Source organism: Pseudorasbora parva, chromosome 16 (genome assembly GCF_024679245.1).
Source record: "Pseudorasbora parva isolate DD20220531a chromosome 16, ASM2467924v1, whole genome shotgun sequence".
Taxonomy (NCBI): Eukaryota; Metazoa; Chordata; class Actinopteri; order Cypriniformes; family Gobionidae; genus Pseudorasbora; species Pseudorasbora parva.
In genome coordinates, this window is record NC_090187.1 from 18,666,471 (window position 1) to 18,687,788 (window position 21,318).

Below are 21,318 nucleotides of genomic sequence, written 5' to 3' on the forward strand. Positions count from 1 at the left end.
TGAAAACACCAATAAACAAGTAGGCTGCATTTTAGCAATCTCCATTTGAGATGTTCTGCTTAAAGAGTCATTCAGTCGGTCTGTGTTCTGTCAGGACGGTTAAGACTCCCGAGCTGCTTCGCTGAACAACTGAACCGCTGTGTGCAGTGAGCTGCTGAAAGCCAATCAGAGCAGAGTTCAACATTAATATTCATGAGTCTTCCAAATTAGACAAAAACAGCATTACATCCTAGGGACAATTTATAGGGTTGTAAATGGACCTGTAAAACTGTATCTGGACAATTTTTGCCCTTAAATAAGCCACATACACTCTGTAGATATCAGAGAACAATTTAACATGTTGTTTCAACTCATTCTAGGGCACCTTTAAGCTTCTTTTGACTAGTCTAATTTTGTATATTTTGACTATTTTACAATGTTTATTATGATTTGTATATTGTTTATTTGTGCAAGATTTCTTCTTTCTAAGAGTTTTTTGATTATTTACATTTACATTTATGCATTTGGCAGACGCTTTTATCCAAAGCGACTTACATTGCATTCAAGGTACACATTTTACATTATTGTCAATTCTTGCTATCCCTGGGAATCAAACCCAGGACCTTGGTGTTGCTAGCACCACGCTCTACCGGTTGAGCTACAGGAAAGCTTATATTTTATTTTATTCCCATTATACTTTTTTATATCCCTTCCTATTTTGTCATTCACATGAAGAGATGGAATGATGTAATCCATCGCAAAGTTAAAGGTGTTTCTCTTACTTATAATCATAAATCATCCAACCAAGAATCTTCAAGATATAACCCCCCTCTTTATAGCTCACAGCAGGCAAAAGTGGTATGTGGATATATTTTCTTTTTATTTGCGAAATTAATGTTATATGTTTGTTTTCCATGTAGCTGAATGTATGACTGATGTTATGTTCTAGATTTCGTTTTGTTGCTCAGTTCTACGGTGTTGGTGTCTATGTCAATGAGATCATTAAACATCCGTAAAAAGCAACCTCAGCCTTCACATCGTGATTAAGGGTGGCATATTAAAGGTGCACTATGTAGTATTTTTGCAGTAAAAGATCCAAAATCCATTAGGCCAGTGTTATATATTTGGTTCAGTTGAGTACTTACAATATCTCAAATGTTTCCAACTATTTGTAAATTGTGAGAAAATTGCATGAGCATAGTGTCTGAGAGGGTCGCCTGACAATTGCGTCATATATGCATTACCCTCGCTTTCTGGTTTTATTCTGCAGAAGCGCTTTACTCTTCGCAGTTTGCAACAAGTGTCACAGCAGCCGCTGAGAGAATGCACAGAGTAACGTCATAACATAATTTTCAACACACTCTAATATGATAAACAGAGCTGTGTTACCTCATACCTCATGACCGGAAAAGCGGAAATAGCACCCGCGTGTCCCGTGCAACTGTGTCCCGTCATAATAAAAGTCCCGCTGCTCATTAGGCGTGTGTTGTTAATCTCATTAACAATCGCTCGAGCGGCCTTGCTCAGTTCCACAACACTCGATCCTGCTCTGCTTCATACTACAGTAACGTTAATAACCACACCCATCAACATGAGTTCTGCCCCAATGTTTTCCACCGGCTGTGAAGGTGAAGACCACATGTCCCAAGATTCTGAACTCAAACTTGGCGCCAAAACTACACCTTTGTTTTGAAAAGGCACCCTCTAGCGGACGGAAAATTTGCATAGTGCACCTTTAAAGGTGCAGAAAGCCATTTCTGGTTGAAAGACTGTTGAAAGCCAATCAGCAGTAGGGGGCATATACACTCATGATGGGGGAGGAGAGTGAGTAAGAAGGAGACTGTAATGCTGCGTTCACACCGCACGCGAATGACGCGAATAAATCGCGCTATTCGCGCGAAGTTGTACGCGTGAACATTTTGAATCCATTCGCTTCATTCGCGCGTCAAATTCGCTTCATTCGCGTGTGACATTCACTACACAACAGGCGCGAATTCGGGGGTTCTGCTAGTCATTTTGACTGGGTCACTTGACTTCTTTTCTGTAAAAAATACTACTGTTAATGTGTGACAAAACGTAGTTTGAAGACTTTTTCAGGCGATAATATTGTTGTTTAATGCTCAAATCTTTTTTTTTTTTATACAAAAAGTGCTCATTCGCGTGTGACATTCACTACACAACAGACGCGAATTCGCGTCATGGAAGGGGGTTCTGCCAGGCAGCGGCAGTCGGCAGAAAGACTATCCGAGTTAGGGCTGCTCTCACCGGGGTTGATGAGCGCTGAGCTCCGGTGATCGCCTGGGTCTCACACCTCCGAAAACACCAGATCAAATTTTCAAATAGGAGCTCTCTTAATAAATAAATCACATATTTGAGCTTTAAACAACTACATTTTCGCCTGAAAAACTATTAAAAGTACATTTTGTGACACAATACAGTAGCATTTTTAAATTACTCTGGCCTCGGGTTTCCCCTATGGGTTTCCCATCCGTCACTTCACCACGTGACAGCAGTAAGCAGGCTCCTCATTGGTTAACGCGGCGCGAATATCCGCCAAAGTTCAGATTTTTCAACTTGAGCGATTCGCGTGTTTCGCGCGTTTCGCGCGAATCACGCGTGCAAAACGCTCAATTCGCGTGATCATTGCCGCTTCATTCGCGCGAATCGCGCCATTCGCGCCGCCTCATTCGCGCGAATCGCGCCGCAGAATGCCAATTCGCGTCTCTGCATTGACTTAACATGTAAATCACTCGCGCGAATCGCGTCATTCGCGTGCGGTGTGAACGCAGCATAAGAGAGAGAGAAAGACTGTAGAAAGAGAGATGGCTGAGAGACATTACAAAAGAGAAAAGGTCAGAGGAATATCACTAGAAAAAGAAGGGTTATGATCAGACAGGAAGGCATGAAAACAGATGCTGAAGTTGAGTATCAGAAACAGGACAGTTTTGAGTATTATTGTTTGTCTGGAGCTGTGTGCTGCTGGCAAATAACAATGAACTCTTGCTTGTATATACTTGTGTACTGCATGTAAATTTTTTGTTCTATGTTGTTGTTTGTCCAAAAATGGGAAGAATAGTAATTTCTTGCAACTTAATTCAGAAAAAACAGAATTTTTAATAATTAGACAAAAAAACTCCACAAGTAGTAACCTAGAACAGTGTTTCCCAACTGGGGTGCCATCTGACGAGGGCAGGGGTGCCGTGTAAAAGGTGTCGGCATGCACTTGCATCGCGGTTCATCTCACATCTAACGACGCATCTTTAATATGGTTTGTAACTTAAAAATAATACTTTGTGTAATATTTCTGTCGATGGATACACGTGCTGGCTCCTCAGTGATACATTTCAACAGCGATAATAAAAGAAAAACGAGGGCAAAACGGTCTCTCTTTGTAAACTGTGTTCAATGCATGCGAGTGCTGCCATATGAGCAGTCATTTTCTCCGTCATCATCACCCGGGTATATTCGCCAGAAGACGCGAATGAGAACTTGCGCACACTGTGAGAAGATCTGTTTCTGTGCACTCATCCCAAAGCACGCAAATATTGAGTTCTCTTTCATGTCTTGTGCTTGAACGGACAAACTCACACAAAAAGTATGTCAACGTGTCCATCTTGATGAGTATCCAAGCAGACATAATCTGTATACGCCTTAAGTGTACTGTTTACTGTCGAGAAAGACGACACATATCTATACATTAGTTCTTAAAGGGGCAGTAGCCTTTACTGCTGTCTGTTTAATGTCAAACAAAAGATAAGGACATCACTCACTGCTCTTGATTGAATAGCTTTTGTAAGTTTAATAAGGATTCATCTTTAATTTAAACAGTTAAATATGCAGTTATTTTACATTTGATTATTTATTCAATTTCTCTACCTAAAAACTAATGTTAGACCTACCTGAAAAGGGGGTGCCACAAAATTTTAAACATTTTCAAAGGGTGCCATGACTGAAAAAAGGTTGGGAAACACTGACCTAGAATACTGTCTAACACTTGATGACTGCTCTGTCAAGCCCTCATCGTCAGTTAGGACTGGGTGTGCTCTTTGATACCATTCTTTCATTTGAAAACCACGCTTCTAGCATTTGTAAAACTGCATTCTACCATCTTAAAAATATATCTAAATTACAGCACATGCTTTGAATGCAAAATGCTGAACATTTTGTTAATGCGTTTATGAGCTCAAGGCTAGATTATTGTAATGCTCTACTGGGTGGTTGCCCTGCTCACTTAAAAAATAAACTGCAGCTGGTCCAAAACGCAGCAGCTTGAGTTCTTACTAGAACCAGGAAGTATGATAACATTAGCCCAGTTCTGTCAACGCTACACTGGCTTCATATTAAACATTGCATTTTAAAATCTTACTTATTACTTACAAAGCACTAAATGGTTCAGCGCCCCAGTACTTGAGTGAGCTCTCAAAATTTTATACTCCATCACGTCTATTGCGGCCTCAAAATTCTGGCCAGTTGATAATACCCAGAATATCAAAATCAACTGCAGGCGGTCAATCTTTTTCTTATTTAGCATCTAAACTCTGGAACAATCTTCCTAGCATTGTTCGGGAGGCAGACACACTCTGTCAGGTTCATTATTCAAATCCATTGACTGATTGTTAAACTGCATTAACTAGGTCAGCTGGAACCGGGAACACATCCCATAACACCTGATGTACTCATTACATCATAAAAAGAGTGGCATCTACACTAATGTTAGTCTCCCTTTTTATCCCAAGGTTTACTGTAGTCAGCCGGATACAGGCATCCAGATCAGATGGTGGACCTGGACATTACCAATGCATCCCTGGAGTGTCTGCTGAGACTGTGTCAATTGGTGTCTCCTCTGAATTTGCCTCACTGACACGTCATCCTCAATAAACCCGTCTCCGGTGTGACTACTCTGATCTTTCGAATATTCCTATTCAATAATTGTTTAATCGACATGTCATCCTAAATAAACCCGTGTCCGGTGCGATGACTCCGATCCTTCAAATATTCATATTTTTGTGTAATCGGCGCGTCATCCTAAATAAACCCAACTCTTGCGTGATACCTCGAACTTTAGAGTATTCAGATCTAATATGATTTCTGACCTGTAAGGTTGCCAGAATTAGCCTTGATGCCAGCCGAACTTAGCCCCGCCCACAACATTTTTAGGTCGGGCAGTTCGGTCTGGCCTCGCTCCATAGAGTAGTAATTATCCCCGAACAGAAACTGTTCGGACCAATGAAATCATCAGGGCGGGCTTTAGACGATGACGGACAGATGATAAACAGAAATGTAATCATGCACGTCATCAAAGGGGCTTGGATTATATTTGTTCAAATCCTAAACGGAGAGCTTGTTTGTATATGCATTCACCATCACAATTTCTCTCAAAAATGATGATCATGTTGGGTAAGTACTCTGTGTATCATTAAATTCTTTAATTTTTTTATTTTTTTACAAAGATGGTTTATTCCAGTGTGTGTGCAGACAGGGTTGCCAAGTTTTTACAACAAAACCCGCCAACTACTAGCCCTAACAATAGCTTCTCGGGGGGTTCTCCGGAAAAAAATGGTGTTGGTAAAATGTGTTATTTTGGCAAGGTTGCCTGCTAAAATTCGCACTCATGGGTCTATATCACATAATAGTCGCTTCAAACCGCGGACATAGAAAACAATCTCCCGGGAAAAAACGCGGACTTGGCAACACAGTGCAGTTGAGCTCTGTTGATGTCGCTTCGTTGCTCTGATTGGTTGTAGGTCTATCCAATTGAGGTCTTTCCTGGTTTGGTTGAAACACACCCCATAATCACAGCCCAATGGAGCAGTTTCAGACTCATATTCAGACTAGAATTAAGTATGACCACGTCAGGTTATGCCAGAATAATAATCATACACTGTTTGTTAATAGGCCAGAGGTGAACTGGCACCCCAATTGAGCCTGGTTTCTCCCAAGGTTTACTTTTCTCCATCATGCCCTGATGGAGTTTGGGTTCCTTGCCACTGTCGCCTTTAGCTTAACTTGCTCAGTTGGGGACACCAAAATTTCAATCTAAAATTCAAGTTTTCAACTAAATATCCAAATAAAATTAATGACTAAATTAACTGTATCAACTATATTACTGATCTCCCCACATGATAAATTGAAAAGAGCTGATAACATCACTGTTTTCTCCAGAACGACTGTACAGCCGAATCAAATTTTGTTACAATATTTTCCTGTTTAACACTGTAAAGCTGCTTTAAAACAATCGTCATTGCAAAAGAGCTATATATATAAAGTTGACTTGACTTGGTTGGTCATCCATGTTTTATTTTTAATGAAGCATTATTTTACATATATTTTTTCGAGGTGGAAAAATGAGGAGAGTGGTGTGTTTGTTTGGTGTTTCTCAGAAATTGCTTACTGCAACTTTAGTATTTATATCAAGCTAGTAATATGTCTTTAATGCACAAGTATCACATGCTACAAGGTGGTGGTATTTATACAGTAATGTATAAATGGTTGATTATATTATACAGTAATGTATAAATGGTTGATGCTTTTTTTTATACAGTAAAGGTTTGTCGCTCATTCCGCTCACCGCTTTTCGCTCAACCCAGAGTTTCCTTTGTGCTATACTGATTCGAAAATATGTGAAATTAGTCTGGCTGCCCCTGACTAAAGTTTTTTCTACTGGACTAGTAGTTGTTCATTTAAGCCATTAGTTGACAGCTAAGTGCACATTTATATTAGGCTAATTTAATTACTTAAATATATACTGGAGAGAATTCTAAAGTGTGATTATGTTATACAGTAGCCTATTCCGCACTCAAGCGCACACATAAAGCTTGCCACAAAGAACAGACCATCAGTATAAGGGAATCAAATTTCATGTTGGAGCAGGATTTGAGCGAACGTCATTTTACCTGAGCCTGAGTGGTTCATGAATGGAGTGTTCACTTTGGCCATGAGTGCCACAGCAGACTTCTGCTCAGTTTATACACCCTTTTGCCACTAAAGTTTAAACTCTAAAGACAACAGAAAGGATGTAGGGGGGCCATTTGGGAGAGGGCCTAAATGGAATTGTATCCTAGTCACTTACGTGCAACAGGAGTCGGGCCTCCATGGCCTCCTTGCAAGTGATGAAATATGGCTTCATTAGCAAGATATCTTGACGTAATTTCTGCAGTGCAAGAATGATCAGAAATAAATTTAGATTGTGTTTTTTTATTATTATTGAATGCTGTTTGTGTTTAGCAAATGTACTGCTCATATTAACCTGGTTTAAAAAAAGTGGTTTTATGGTGTCAAAATTTGAAAAGAGTTGTATTTTTTAAAATCTGAATATCACTGTCAAAATTATGACAATTTTGCATGATTGAATTGTTGGTTACAGTCAAGAAAGTCAAAAGAACTTGAACAGGTCCAAAAATTACAATTTTAATGTGGGGAGGTGTGGATATTATACAAGTTGTTTTGTGGATACTCACTCTGATCTCCACCAGCTCCTCCACAAAGTTGAAGAGCAGAGGGTTGATCTCTTTCAGTCTGAGCACAGGCCTTGACATCATCAGAGCAAGATAGCGCATGGATGAACGACACACCTATACACATCAATACACAACCCAAAATCAGAGGTCTTTATCAAACTGAAAAATATATAAATATGGATATAGCATATATGTATATGTATATATAAAAGTTGTACATTTTACTATATATATATATATATATATATATATATATTAGGGGTGTAACGGTTCACAAAATTCACGGTTCGGTACGATACGATACACTGGTGTCACGGTTCGGTTCGGTTCAGTATGTTTTAGATACAGCAAAAAGAAAAAATTGGCAGATAAATTACCTTTTTTATTATTTTTTTAATAAAACTAACAAAGTATGATTTTTTTTTTTTACATTGAACAATGATGGCGCTATACTTTACTCATCTTCTATGTAGTTACAGGAATAATACATTAGCTCTTTACATTAGCTTGTGCTTGTTGCAGGAGCCCCACACCCTGTAGTGCTTTCACATATGCTGCGTTTGCAGTCCGCAACTGATCCGCTGTTGCACACCACAAACACAGCATTGATCCATTATTTTTTATTTAAAATCCAAAAATTTTACTGAACATGCCTCGTCAGAATTCCAATTCTCTTTGTTTACTCTTTAATAGAAGTCAGGTTACGTAGCCTAGGCTACTACATTTAAACAACATTTTATTAAATTAATTTATTCATATTTATATACTTTAGATTTAGCTCACACAAGTGGAAAAACATAGTTTATAGCCTTAAATCACAAACATTTTAAATTAGAAACTTACAATAGTCTATTCAAAAACAGCCGACTCTCGTCTTTTCTTTCGTTTTGCTTTTCACCTCCAAGAAAGTACAAGTGCTATCCATTATGGCACTTTTTTTTAACCTAAATGCCAGGTAAGGTGTCGTTTTGTTGCTTTACTTGAGAAAAAAAGCCATGTGTTGACTTTGAAACAAGAGTATATTTTAAATGACATGCATCTGTGGTGAAATTACTAGATTTTCGCGTTTATTTTCATGCGAACAATGTTCTATCACTTTAATGCAGCAACGCAGCGCAGCAAAAAATATACTCGGTATGAAAACGATCCGTGCACTGCTGCAGACGCAACGCTCCTGGAACGGACTGACGGACCGCATCCGCGTGCAGTGTGAAAGCTGTAATCCGTTAACATGAGTACTGAAAAAAATACGCACCGCACACGCACTGCAGACAGAGTATGTGTGAAACGGGCGTTAGGTCTCATATCCACGGCTATAAATGGACCACTCACCGCGGCGACGTGTTTTGCCATTTGAATAAGTTGGAAATGTCTGTCTAAATGCTGCAGGGATACTTTGTGGGTTAGGTTTGTGCCTGTTCTCCTTTTATCGTCTTGTTGTCGGTGTAAATGTGTTGATTGACATGAATTATTCCCGCAGCTGTACCATCAGCAAATGCGACATACCGTTGTTTTTTAATCCATCACTCTTGCCAACACCATTAATAGCTTACAAAGAATCCAAAGTTCACCCAAACACCAGACCTGTTGCTTATTGGAGGATCTTCTATTTCTGGTTTGTTAAACGCAATTGCCATTTTGCCACGAGCATTCAGCGCGTAGCCTACTGAGTAAGCGAGCACCTGACTGAGCAGCCTAAAACATTTGGTGTTTTTTTTTTCTTTCACTTCGGCGGTGTCAGGGGCATTGGCTGTTATGTCGTTTTGGTTATTGGGCTACATTGTTGAACGCATATTATTATATTTCACACACTTTTTTATTTTCCAAATCAAATCCAAACCACCCCTAATATATATATATATATATATATAGAGAGAGAGAGAGAGAGAGAGAGAGAGAGAGAGAGAGAGAGAGAGAGAGAGAGAGAGAGAGAGAGAGAGAGAGAGAGAGAGAGAGAGAGAGAGAGAGAGAGAGAGAGAGAGAGAGAGAGAGACAAGTTTTTTTGGTAGAATGAATTACTCATTTAGAATCCATTATTCATGCCTTTCCAAATAAGAGATTTGGCTTCTGGTCTGTCTCTGCTTAATACAGCAATGTGCCATTATTATTGCCATAAATCCTCACATAGACCCAGTATAATAATACTTTTAATTTGTATCTGTGCTCTTCCTACTTGTATAACAACTTAACAATTAGGAAATATACATACAACCCCAAATCAGAAAAAGTTGGGACAGTATGGAATGTGCAAATAAAATAAAAAAGAAGTGATTTCTAAAATTACTTTGACTTGTATTTCATTGCAGACAATATGAACCAGAGTCCTGCAACGGGTCGGGTACCCGCGGGTATCCGCGGGTACCCGCATAAAAGTGGCTAAAACGGGTGGATTGTGACATTTATAAAATTCACGGGCGGGGATGCGGGCGGATAATTAACTCTGTGCGGGCGGGTAGTAGCGTGGATGGCCGGATGAAAAATATGTGCAATATTTCTGTGGCAAAGTGAACGAGAGAGCGAGCGAGCGAGACCGGCGCGTGATTGTGAATGAGCGTCACCTGCGAGCCACACCGGTCTCGAGTCCTCTGAGGGAGCTCGGAAGCATATAAGGACGAGAGATCACCAGACCTGGATTTGACGTTCAGTTGTGTTTACGTTTTATGTGTGTGCGCTTGGCAGATGTCCATGAGGGCTGCCCACGTTACTTTCGTTTTGTTTGGTTAAAGTCTTTTAAATGTTCGCCGGTTCCCGCCTCCTTCATCCCCCATCGAACACATTGTAGGCTATTACAATTTCTATGTCCGAATTACCATTACACACACACACGCAACAACGATATGCCATTTGACCCACCACGTCACAACCACAGCGACATTGAAACTTTTGTTGATGCCTCTCGTAGCCCAGAAGGAGCGAGCGTTGCAGGAGTAGCAATGGATGAAGTAAAAGTAAAGTTGGTGAGTGGAGTAGCTATATGAAATTGTTGACAATGAGTCTTTAAAGGCACTTTTGCCTGTTTCACTAGCCCATTCATGACGCTGTTGATGTTGAGAGAGGTGCAGGATAAAAAATAAAGCATGTTTTAATTTTAATGTTTTAGCGTGTGATTTATCGCGGGCACGGGTCGGGTAACGGGCCAAATATTAACGGGTCTGGGCGGGTGCGGATTTAATTTTGATATTTTCACGGGTCACGGGTCGGATCTGGTGCTAAACCTTGCGGTACGGGCGGGGGCGGGTCTCCAAAAATGGACCCGTGCAGGACTCTGATATGAACACAAAATATTTCATGTTTTGTCTGGTCAACTTCATGTCATTTGTAAATATGCATCCTTTCCTGTCATTCAGATCTGCAACAATTTCAAAAAAAGTTGGGACAGTGAAGCATTTACCACTTTGTAATGTTGCCATTCCTTTTCACAACACTTAAAAGACGTTTAGGGACTGAAGACACCAAGTGATGAAGTGTTTCAGGTGTAATTTTGTCCCATTCTTCCTGCAAACAAGTCTTAAGGTGGGCAACAGTACGGGGTCTTCGTTGTCACATTTTGCGCTTCAAAATGCGCCACGCATTCTCTATTGGAGACAGGGACTGCAGGAGGCCAGTCAAGTACCCGTACCCTCTTCCTCCGCAGCCAGGACTTTGTAATGTGTGCAGAATGTGGTTTTGCATTGTCTTGTTGAAATATGCATGGACGTCCCTGGAAAAGATATCTTCTTGAAGGCAGCATATTATGCTCCAAAATCTCTATGTACTTTTCAGCATTAATGGTGCCTTCACAGAAGTGTAAGTTACCTTTGCCAAGGGCACTGACACAACCCCATACCATGACAGACCCTGGCTTTTGGACTTGTTGCTGGTAACAGTCTGGATGAGCCTTTTCTTCTTTGGTCCGGAGCACACGGCGTCCATTCCTCCCAAAAAATACCTGAAATACTGATTCATCTGACCACAGTACACATTTCCACTGTGTGATGGTCCATCCCAGATGCCTCCGAGCCCAGAGAAGTCGACGGCGCTTCTGGACACTGTTAACATAAGGCTTCCTTTTGGCACAGTACAGTTTTAACTGGCATTTGTGGATGTAACTAGGTATTGTGGTACTTGACACAGGTTTGCCAAAGTAGTTCTGAGGCCATGTGGTGATATCGCTTATAGATGAATGACGATTCTTGATGCAGTGCCGCCTGAGGGATCGGAGATCACGGTTGTTCAGCTTAGGCGTGCGGCCTTGTCCTTTACGCACTGAAATTCCTCCAGATTCCTTGAATCTTGTAATTATGTTATGCACTGTTGAATGTGAAATATCCAAATCTCTTCCTATCTTTCTTTGAGGAACATTGTTTTTAAACATTTCAATAATTTTCTCACGTATTTGTTGGCAAACTGCCGATCCTCGGCCCATCTTTGCTCCTAAAGGATTAGATCTTTCTTGGATGCTGCTTTTGTACCAAATCATAATTTCAATCACCTGTTTCAAATCGCATCATTATTTAACCCTTTTACCTCATTACTAGCCCTAAATTGCTCCTGTCCCAACTTTTTTTGAAATGTGTTGCAGGTCTGAATGACAGGAAAGGATGCATATTTACAAATGACATGAAGTTGACCAGACAAAACATGAAATATTTTGTGTTCACATTGTCTGAATTGAAATGCAAGTCAAAGTAAATTTAGAAATCACTACTTTCTTTTTTTATTTGCGTTTTCCAAACTGTCCACACTTTTTCTGATTTGGGGTTGTAAATTGTTTGCACTGCATACGTTATGAATTATATATAGATTAATTCTTATTAAAGGTACTTAAGTTATTTAGTCCAGAGCAGAGCATATTTAGTGAGCAATTACTTTTGTTCTTTACATTGTCATTATAAGTGGTTACTGTCACTTTAAAATATCTTTCGCTGTCGCACATAATATGGATGTGAAATGCTGAAGTCGCAGTTACAAAACTTACAAAACGTGTGACTGTCCCCCACCTGCTCCTCTTCTGAAAATTAAATTCGCTGTCCCGTTGATCACAGTATTTACACGAGGGTTTAGTTTTTTGGCAGGAGTGCCTTCTGTCTCTATCTTTACATCCATCATCCGTCTCTGTTTTTTTTTTTTTTTTTTTTTCCCGTTGTCACTCGTCATCTGACCTCACACACTAACCTCGACAACGGCCAGTGTAGGCTACCGCCGATGGCAGTTATCGGGAAGATAGTGACAGAGCTCAGAATGGAAATGTTTTTGTTTTTTTCCTCCCATATTATTATTTTTTTATATCGCAGGTTAAAATACGGGATATTTACAGGAAAATACTAATATAAGAGGACGGCGGGAAAGAAGGGTAAAATACGGGACTTTCCCAGCCAAAACGGGATACTTGACAGGTATGTTCTGATTGAGGACACTTCGTATACTGCATCCTACACAGGACGTGTCCTCCGGAGGACCCAGCCTTCGAAATTGAACGAAATGAGACACAGCTAAAGAACTTACGAAGTTCCATTTCATTCAAGAAACTTCCTTAGAAGTTAGCAACAAGATAACTCACTAGGATTCAGTATATTTTCTCACTAAGATTAAGTGTTTTTGTACCTTACGGGGCTCAAACTCCCAGTTGTGTATGACTCTAGCAGGAACAATGGCTGTGTCATTCCAGTGGCAGCTGCTGCAGTAATACTGACCCGTATAATCACACTGCCGTGCCTCATTAGGAACACCTCCTACACAACACAACATAACATTAGACTACTTCCTGTGCTAAAGGTGTCTAAATATCCAAGTACCAAATTATAACTCACAATTTTTCCTATTCTAAAACACTTCTGACAATAACCACATAAAGAGTTCATCAAATAACAAAATATAAAGGATAAGGATAAATGCCAGTAAAGCAAAAGAAGCCGTGAAGCATTTTTGAAAATAAGACTCACGCAAAGAGATAGGTGTCCGGCACTCAGCACATCTGTAGTCCTGTTTGTCCAGACCGACCTCAGGACAGATGTTGAGTTCATACTCAGACTGATGGCTGACTTTTGACCTCACACATGGTTTGTTGATAAGATTCATGCACTTGCTATGGCAGCGGTAATAACAACCTGGTTAGAGAAACGGAAAGCAATTAAAAAAAATAATTCATTACAGCCCAGTATCAGAATAAAAAGCCAGATCTGTGAATTACTTCACTGAAGGTTTAGTGAACAGTGTAACATTAATAACAATTGTGACCGGTGGCATAACACAGGGAGTCTATGTCATACATAGACTATATATGTCATAATATATTGTATATAATATGAATATTAATATAATATTTGTCATTCTGACTGAACTTACATCAAGTTTTGAGTTGACCATGGTGATCCAGGGCCTGTTTATCTATAGTTATGTTTAATTTTCTGTCTCTCTATACTTTTGTCTGTCTGTCTTTCTGTCTCTCTGTCAGATTCAGATTCAAATAGCTTTATTGGCATAGTGAAAGAAATCTTTACAGTGCATACATAACACTAAAATTAAATAAATTAATAATAATAAAAATAAACATAGCAATAAAAATGTCCAATCTTCTAATATTTACACAGTTCGTTGATAGCTCTGTCCTGCTGGAGGCTCTTTTGTTGTGACAGGACCGTAATGATACTTTAGATCTAATACTTTCATATGGAATAAATGTTGATACTATTGATATTCTGCAGCAGAGCGATGACATCTCAGATCATTACCTAGTATCATGTACAGTGGGTACGGAAAGTATTTAGACCCCCTTAAATGTTTTACTCTTTGTTATATTGCAGCTATTTGCCAAATCATTTAAGCTCTTTTTTTTCTCATTAATGTACACATAGCACCCCATAATGACAGAAAAACACAGAATTGTTGACAGTTTTGCAGATTTATTAAAAAAGAACGACTAAAATATATCACATGGTCCTAAGTATTCCGACCCTTTGCTCAGTATTTAGTAGAAGCATCCTTTTGATCCTAAACAGCCATGAGTCTTTTTGGCAACGATGGAACAAGTTTTTCAGAGCTGGATTTGGGGATCCTCTGTCATTCCTCCTTGTAGATCCTCTCCAGTTCTGTCAGTTTGGATGGTAAACGCAGGGCCGGCCCTGACCAATTTGCTGCCCTAGGCAAGATTTTACTTGGGGCCACTTGTTTCAAGGTTTTTATATGTTGGTTGTGTTTTTATCATTTTTAAAATAAAAATAAACAAACACACACACACACACACACACACACCCACGCACGCACGCACGCACGCAACAAGGACACACACACACACACACACACACACACCCATATACATATACATAAAATGTGTGTATACGTATATCCTCCACTTAACTATGCATGCTCATGTTTTCACCATGAAATAAACTTTAAGAAATTTTTAGATTTAGTGTGCATTTTATTAAATTTTTTGGCTATTTTAGATAAACCTGTATATAAATATCATTACTTATTTCAGAATTTAAAAAAAAAAGCCATATATCCCCTTACAATTGCACAACTGAGTAAATTAACTCTATTAAAAAAAATGATATATGTTTATAAACAATTGACATGATTTTTTACAGATTCTGATCACCCAGAACAGTTGCTTACATAAAGTTTAAGATAAAAATAACTGGAATTAATTAGCAAATATTCATATTTAGATAATGCATTTAGATAAACTGTTCATTCACTTTACCTCTGTCTTTATCCCCTTATTCCTTTATATTCCTGTATCAGAGGACTTCGGTCTTTTTGACACATTGGCCATCCGTCATAAATAATTCAGCAACTTTCCAACTTTCACTGGTGCGAGCAAACAAGCAGATTCCTGTCTGTTAGATGCGCGAGAGGCAACGCAACAACAAATTCCCAACGTTAAACTGATCGCATGTTCAATATCAGACATACTAAAGCACTCGCTGGGCAGGAGGAGATTGATGCGGTGGTCTGGGAAGAATCTGGGGATTTGTTTAAGGCTTTTTTTAAGGTTATATTTCAAATTAATATTAATAAAAAGTAGCAGTAATAAAACCGGAAAAATCACTCATTTTGGCGCCCCTATGGACGAGTGGCGCCCCTAGCAATTGCCTATTTCTGGTCCACGTCTGGTCTCTCCAGAGATGCTCAATTGGGTTTAAGTCAGGGCTCTGGCTGGGTCATTCAAGAACAGTCACAGAGTTTTTGTGAAGCCACTCCTTTGTTATTTTAGCTGTGTGCTTAGGGTCATTGTCTTTTTGGAAGGTGAACCTTCAGCCTAGTCTGAGGTCTTGAGCACTCTGGAGAAGGTTTTCGTCCAGGGTATCCCTGTACTTGGTCGCATTCATCTTTCCCTCGAATGCAACCAGTTGTCCTGTCCCTGCAGCTGAAAAACACCCCCACAACATGATGCTGCCACCACCATGCTTCACTGTTGGTACTGTATTGGACAGGTGATATTTTTCTCAACACATATCACTTGGTTTTTCAGACCAGAAAATCTATCTGCAAGATCTATTTGGAGTCCTTCAGGTGTTTTTTTTTTTTTTTAGCAAACTTTCATGTGTCTTGCACTGAGGAAAAGCTTCCGTTGGGCCAATCTGCCATAAAGCCCTGACTGGTGAAGGGCTGTAGTGATGGTTGACTTTCTACAACTTTATCCCATCTCCCGACTGCATCTCTGGAGCTCATCCACAGTGCTCTTTGGGTTCTTCTTTAGCTCTCTCACAAAGACTCTTCTCCTCTCTCACCAAGGCTCTTACCCTCCGATAGCTCAGTTTACCTGGACGGCCAGCTATAGGAAGGGTTCTGGTCATCCCAAACGTCTTCCATTTAAGGATTATGGAAGCCACTGTGCGCTTAGGAACCTTTGCATTGCCACAATTTTGTCTGAGCTCTTCAGGCAGTTTATTTGACCTCATGATTCTCATTTGCTTTGACATGTGCTGTGAGGTCTTATATAAACAGGTGTGTGACTCCTGGATGGGATGATGAGTTCTCTGTAACCTTTAGGGCAGCCGATGGGTCCATCTCCTGATGGACGGTGATGTCTGAACTTTTGATTTCTTATTTTGAAATCTTGGTTTATTCTTTTGAGACCAAAGGTAGATGATCTCAGGCCTTGAATGTTCCAACATGCTATGATAAATGTGTTGTTGTCTATAGGGTCTTAGTTTGGATGTTTCATAGCTCTGTTGATGTGGCTTGCACTGGTACTGTTGTGGATGTTCTGCTCACTATCTGAGGGAAGCTGTATCTGCCCAGGGCCTGCGGGGTATAAGGAGGGCAGGGAGTCAGCAGGAGGGGCTTTGGCATGGCTTGATGTGCTGGATATGAGGGTGTGAAGGCTGGGTGAAGATGCTCAGGTGCTGGCTGAGATGGTCTCAGCATGTGTAGTGCTCTTGTCTTCAGAATGTTCTCTTTGGGGGTATACTGGGCTTTCTTACAGGTCTGGGTGGAGGTTTTTGGACTCGTTTTCTCCTGGGGGTGCTGTTGTGGTTTTGACTCAGGGCCAAATCTTTTAGGTTCCTGGCAAAGACAGGAACAGCTGTCTTGTACAGATGGACATGGTCATAGAGGCATGTGGGGCCCAGGGTAGGGTGGTGTGCCAGGTGCACATTGGGTTTAAGTGCACAGTTGCTGGAGAGGTGGGATTCACCTGCTGAATAGTGTCAGGGTGGAAGTCTTTTTGGGGCAGCAGTATAGAGATGATAATTTGAGCTTTTTGGAAGGCGATTGAGGCCTTTTCAATCACTGTTTGTAGTGATGTAGCCACCCTCTCCTGTTGGGCTCTCTGCTGGAGAGGTGGGATTCACCTGCTGAATAGTGTCAGGGTGGAAGTCTTTTTGGGGCAGCAGTATAGAGATGATAATTTGAGCTTTTGGGAAGGCGATTGAGGCCTTTTCAATCACTGTTTGTAGTGATGTAGCCACCCTCTCCTGTTGGGCTCTCAGATCATTTGTGCTGGTGTGGATTATTACATGGCTTGGGGATCCCATCTTGTCTACACTTAGCCATTTGAGTGCGCACTGAGTGTTCGGACACCAGAATTTGGCCACTCAGTGTTTAGGAAAAAGCTTATTTTCATCAATAAATTTCTCATTTGTATCAATTAAAAGAGCGAATTTCTGTCGTAGTGTTCCTTCTGTTGGTGTGGAGGGGTAGTCTAAGTGTGAGGCTGGTTGTGGGGTGAGGTTCATTTCTTTCTTTCCTCATTGCCGATAGTTGTGCCTTGTGTAACTCAGTCTGTAATAACTGTTTCTAGTGTCTCCAGCTGAGCCCTGAACCCTGAACCCCTCTCTCTCCTGCCGGAGCTCCTTCACCTCGGTCTGCAGTGTAGACAGCTCTTTCCTGAGGCTGTCCCTTTCTCTGTGCGTGGCTTTGGGGCTTTTGCTGGTCTGGTCTGTTGACTGAACTCTGCAGGGAGAAGATCATCTTCTTGAGCTGGACCCTTTCTCCCTCTAGCTCTGTTAATCTCTCACTCATGTCAGTGCAATAGCAGTCTGGATGGGGTTGTTCGGTCTGTTCTGTGCTGGTGTGTGAGACTGACTCCTCAGGAGTGATTATTTGGTTGCTGGTAGTGGCCTCTTTCTGTGCTCTGTCTTTAGCCCTATTCACACGGGAATAGTATTATCTGGGGACCTCTGGTGATTTGTAATAATTGCAGAGAATGTCTGTGATCTTAATCCCGTGCTTATCGGCCATGTCTGTGATTTGTAAAGTAAAAATTCCCCCGCAAATTACCTACCATATTTCGGATCGTATATAATTTTTGCAAGGTTTTTTTGTTCCCGTGCCCAATCTTTATCTTTCAAGAAGAATGGAAGCTCCGTAATAATGCACAACGTTATGAATTCCCGTGTGCCGGCACGGATTATACTTTCACTTTAGAATTAATATCAATTTGGGAGCAAATTGCTTGGATGGTGTGTTTAATATTAACATCAATAATATTCTTAATGAAAAACATAACAGTACAGTACAGTGACAAGCTAGTTTAAATGGGCGTTTTTATATTTAGCTTTGAAACGGAATCTTGCGCCATATATTGTCAGCTTCTCACTCGTGATAAATTAAATCTGACTCCTGCCGCTGGTCTGTGCTCAGTTGTCAGTTCATGTCGTCTGTTCTCTAACTGAACGAAATTATGTTTATTACTATAAAATACTCAAAACGATATATGATGCCTGTTTATGATTTCATACTGCTATATCTATAATGAAAAAAAAAAAAACATTTACAAGTCTTGACATCATATCCAGGAGAAGTCAGTAAATTCGAGTAAAATCACTGGCTTTGCTTATCCTGTGCGAATGTGCCATGCAAAACTCTGATATGAGGGAGTAATTTCTAAATCACAGAGGTCCTTAGATAATACTAATCCCGTGCGAATAGTACTTTTGATGCAGTCTTGTTTAAAGAGCCCATGTATGCTTTTTACCACCACTATACCCGTTGTTTTGTAGATATTTACGTTGGTGGTTGTGGTGTCTTCATCATTTCTTATTTTTAGCTGGAAACCCCCAAAGATACCTTTTCTTTCAGCAGAGGGCTATTGTGCAATGATGGCTTATATCATGCATAGGGCTTGTTGGTATAGAATATAAGGTTACTTATGCTGCCATCTTAAGTAGGTCTGCAAATAGTGTTTTTTAGGGTTGTCTGTCAGTCTTTTGTTTTCGTAGACTTTCTGTGCCGATTCATTTGTGACATTGTGATGAGATAGTGTAATGGGATGGCATCCACATATGTGGGTTGTTTAGGCCTTGCGCTGTGGCTGGAGTGTTCAGAACTCTTCTGATGGTAGATGAAGGGGCAGGGCCAGGATGATGATGATGATGCACTGGCCATCACTGATTTAGAATGTAAACAATCACCCTACTTAAATGGCTGTAAAATAATTTTACAATGCGATGAAAATAGTTTTTGTGCGCAAAAATAAATAAAAAGAATGACTTTATTTGGCAAGTTATTGTCTTCCGTGTAGGTCTCGGACATAAACTCGCTTCCAGGTCATGTATCTGAACGGCGGATCTGCGTCATATTCTCACGCATGCGTCAAGTTCACGTGAATAACTTGGTGGGTAAAGTCGTTATTTTGATTTTTGTGCGCTTTATTGTGCATTATTGTACACCCACTGTAGTGAGATGGACTTTGTATCGAAGTGTTTAGTGCCTTTATGGGTCTTGTGAGTGGGAATGCCAATGGAGGCCTTTCTGAAGCCTTTCTCAGCCATGAGCTTTCAACAAAAAAATCTTCATTTGTGTTCCGAAGATGAACGAAGGGCTTACAAAGGTGTCCAACAACATGAGGGTGAGTAATTAATTAAATCATTTTCATTTTTGGGTGAACTAACCCTTTAAGGGGAAAAATATTACTTTCACTGATTTTGAGAAAAATGTGTTTCTTTAAAGTTCCACTTTTGTCCAAAATGTCTCTCTGTGCTAGCCTACAAAATTCAGACGCACCTTAGCGGCAGCAAATCTAATTTTCCGCAAGTGTCGTCTAGCAACTCTCAATTCACTTCTGAGCTGTAAACGGCAAACTCTGGTTGCGCCAATCACATCGTGTATAGAGTCGGTGGGCGGGGCTTAATATAATGACGGCCGAGTAGCGCTTGCGCATGCTTCTAGTAAACACAGAAACTGGCGAATGGCGGTCTTTTAAATCAGCTTTGACTGTGACTTGGAGTTAAGCTTTTCTCTGAGAAAATAACAAAGAATGGCACTGAAGTCATTCTTAAGAAGGGAAGATGTGTTCTGAGTTTTGCAGACCGGATACGTCGACAGTTTAATCTGTCCACGAGCTATGTTTCACCTTTGTTGCTCTGGTTGGTTGTAGCGATATCCAATTGCGTGCACGCCGTGCAGAGGGAGTTTGAAAGACAACCGTTTATCCCGCCCCTCGGATTGAGCCCTGTCAATGGTGAGTTTCCAGAACAAACATCTTGATGTGGGTCTGGCTTGTCAGGCTATCTCTGTGCTGTTCTTCTAAGCAAAACTCAAATAGAGGTATGAAATAGGACTGTCTGTTCAAAATGTCTTTACTTCTCTTTTTTTGTAACTTTTCTTCTTAGTTGTTGTTATTGATTTGTTGTTTGATGATATCCCTTTCAGCATGAATATCCTCTTCTGCAGAGGGGAGTTATCCTGTGATTCTAAAATTATGATCAAAGTTATTCAACTATACAAATTAAATTTATGAATTAGGTTTTATTTAATTCTATAAACTATAATACTGATCTGCCAACATTGTCGCTATATGATAAATTAAAATAAGCTGATAACATAACTGTTTTATCAAATTTTGTTGCAGTATTGTCCTGTTTGACACTGTGAAGCTGCTTTGACACAATCGTGATTGTAAAAGCGCTATATAAATAAAGTTGATTGATTGATTGATTCTCTTCTTGTTCTGAATTTTCCTCAGATTAAGTTGTCACAGTGGGGAAAAAACTGCCCTAATTAAAAAAAAAAACCTTTGAAATCTTTGTCTAGATGTTGTTTTATGTTGAATCATCTACTTTTCTCTCATTTGTAGTAAAACATTTCTGGAGCTCAACTAAAGTTTGTCAATCTCCCACGGAATGACTCTCTTTCTGTCTATACGTCCATCTATCTATATGTCTGTCTGTGTGTATGTCTATCTATCTGTCTGTCTATCTATATTTCTGTCTGTCTGTACATACTTCTGTCTATTTATCTGATGTGTACTTTATATTTTGGTTCAGTTTTAAGGAAGTTTATAATGGCTAATTACCTTTCGGTTTCCTAAAATGTATGTAATTTTTTCATCATTTTATTTGATTGTTTTTGTGCCGTACTGCTGCATAGGAATATTATGTTGCCCTTTTTGAAACTGACCCTGTCAAGGTTTACATATTTGTTAATGTAATAAAAAACTAATTTCATCTATTTA

General features: G+C 40.0%; 1 protein-coding gene across 5 annotated transcripts in view; it reads right to left on the bottom strand.

Moving 5' to 3' along the window:
* Positions 1-21,318, bottom strand: part of def8 (differentially expressed in FDCP 8 homolog) — a 99,507-nt gene that overhangs the window by 14,403 nt on the left and 63,786 nt on the right. For all 5 annotated transcript variants that reach the window (XR_010898537.1, XM_067419902.1, XM_067419903.1 and 2 more), the window contains 4 exons: positions 13,358-13,522; positions 13,020-13,147; positions 7,437-7,550; positions 7,049-7,129 (listed from right to left, as the gene is read on the bottom strand). Coding sequence is in view for 4 of the 5 variants with exons in the window: in XM_067419902.1 (XP_067276003.1) it covers positions 7,049-7,129; positions 7,437-7,550; positions 13,020-13,147; positions 13,358-13,522 (488 nt within the window). In the remaining variant the exon portion in view is untranslated. The remainder of the gene's footprint in view (positions 1-7,048; positions 7,130-7,436; positions 7,551-13,019; positions 13,148-13,357; positions 13,523-21,318) is intronic.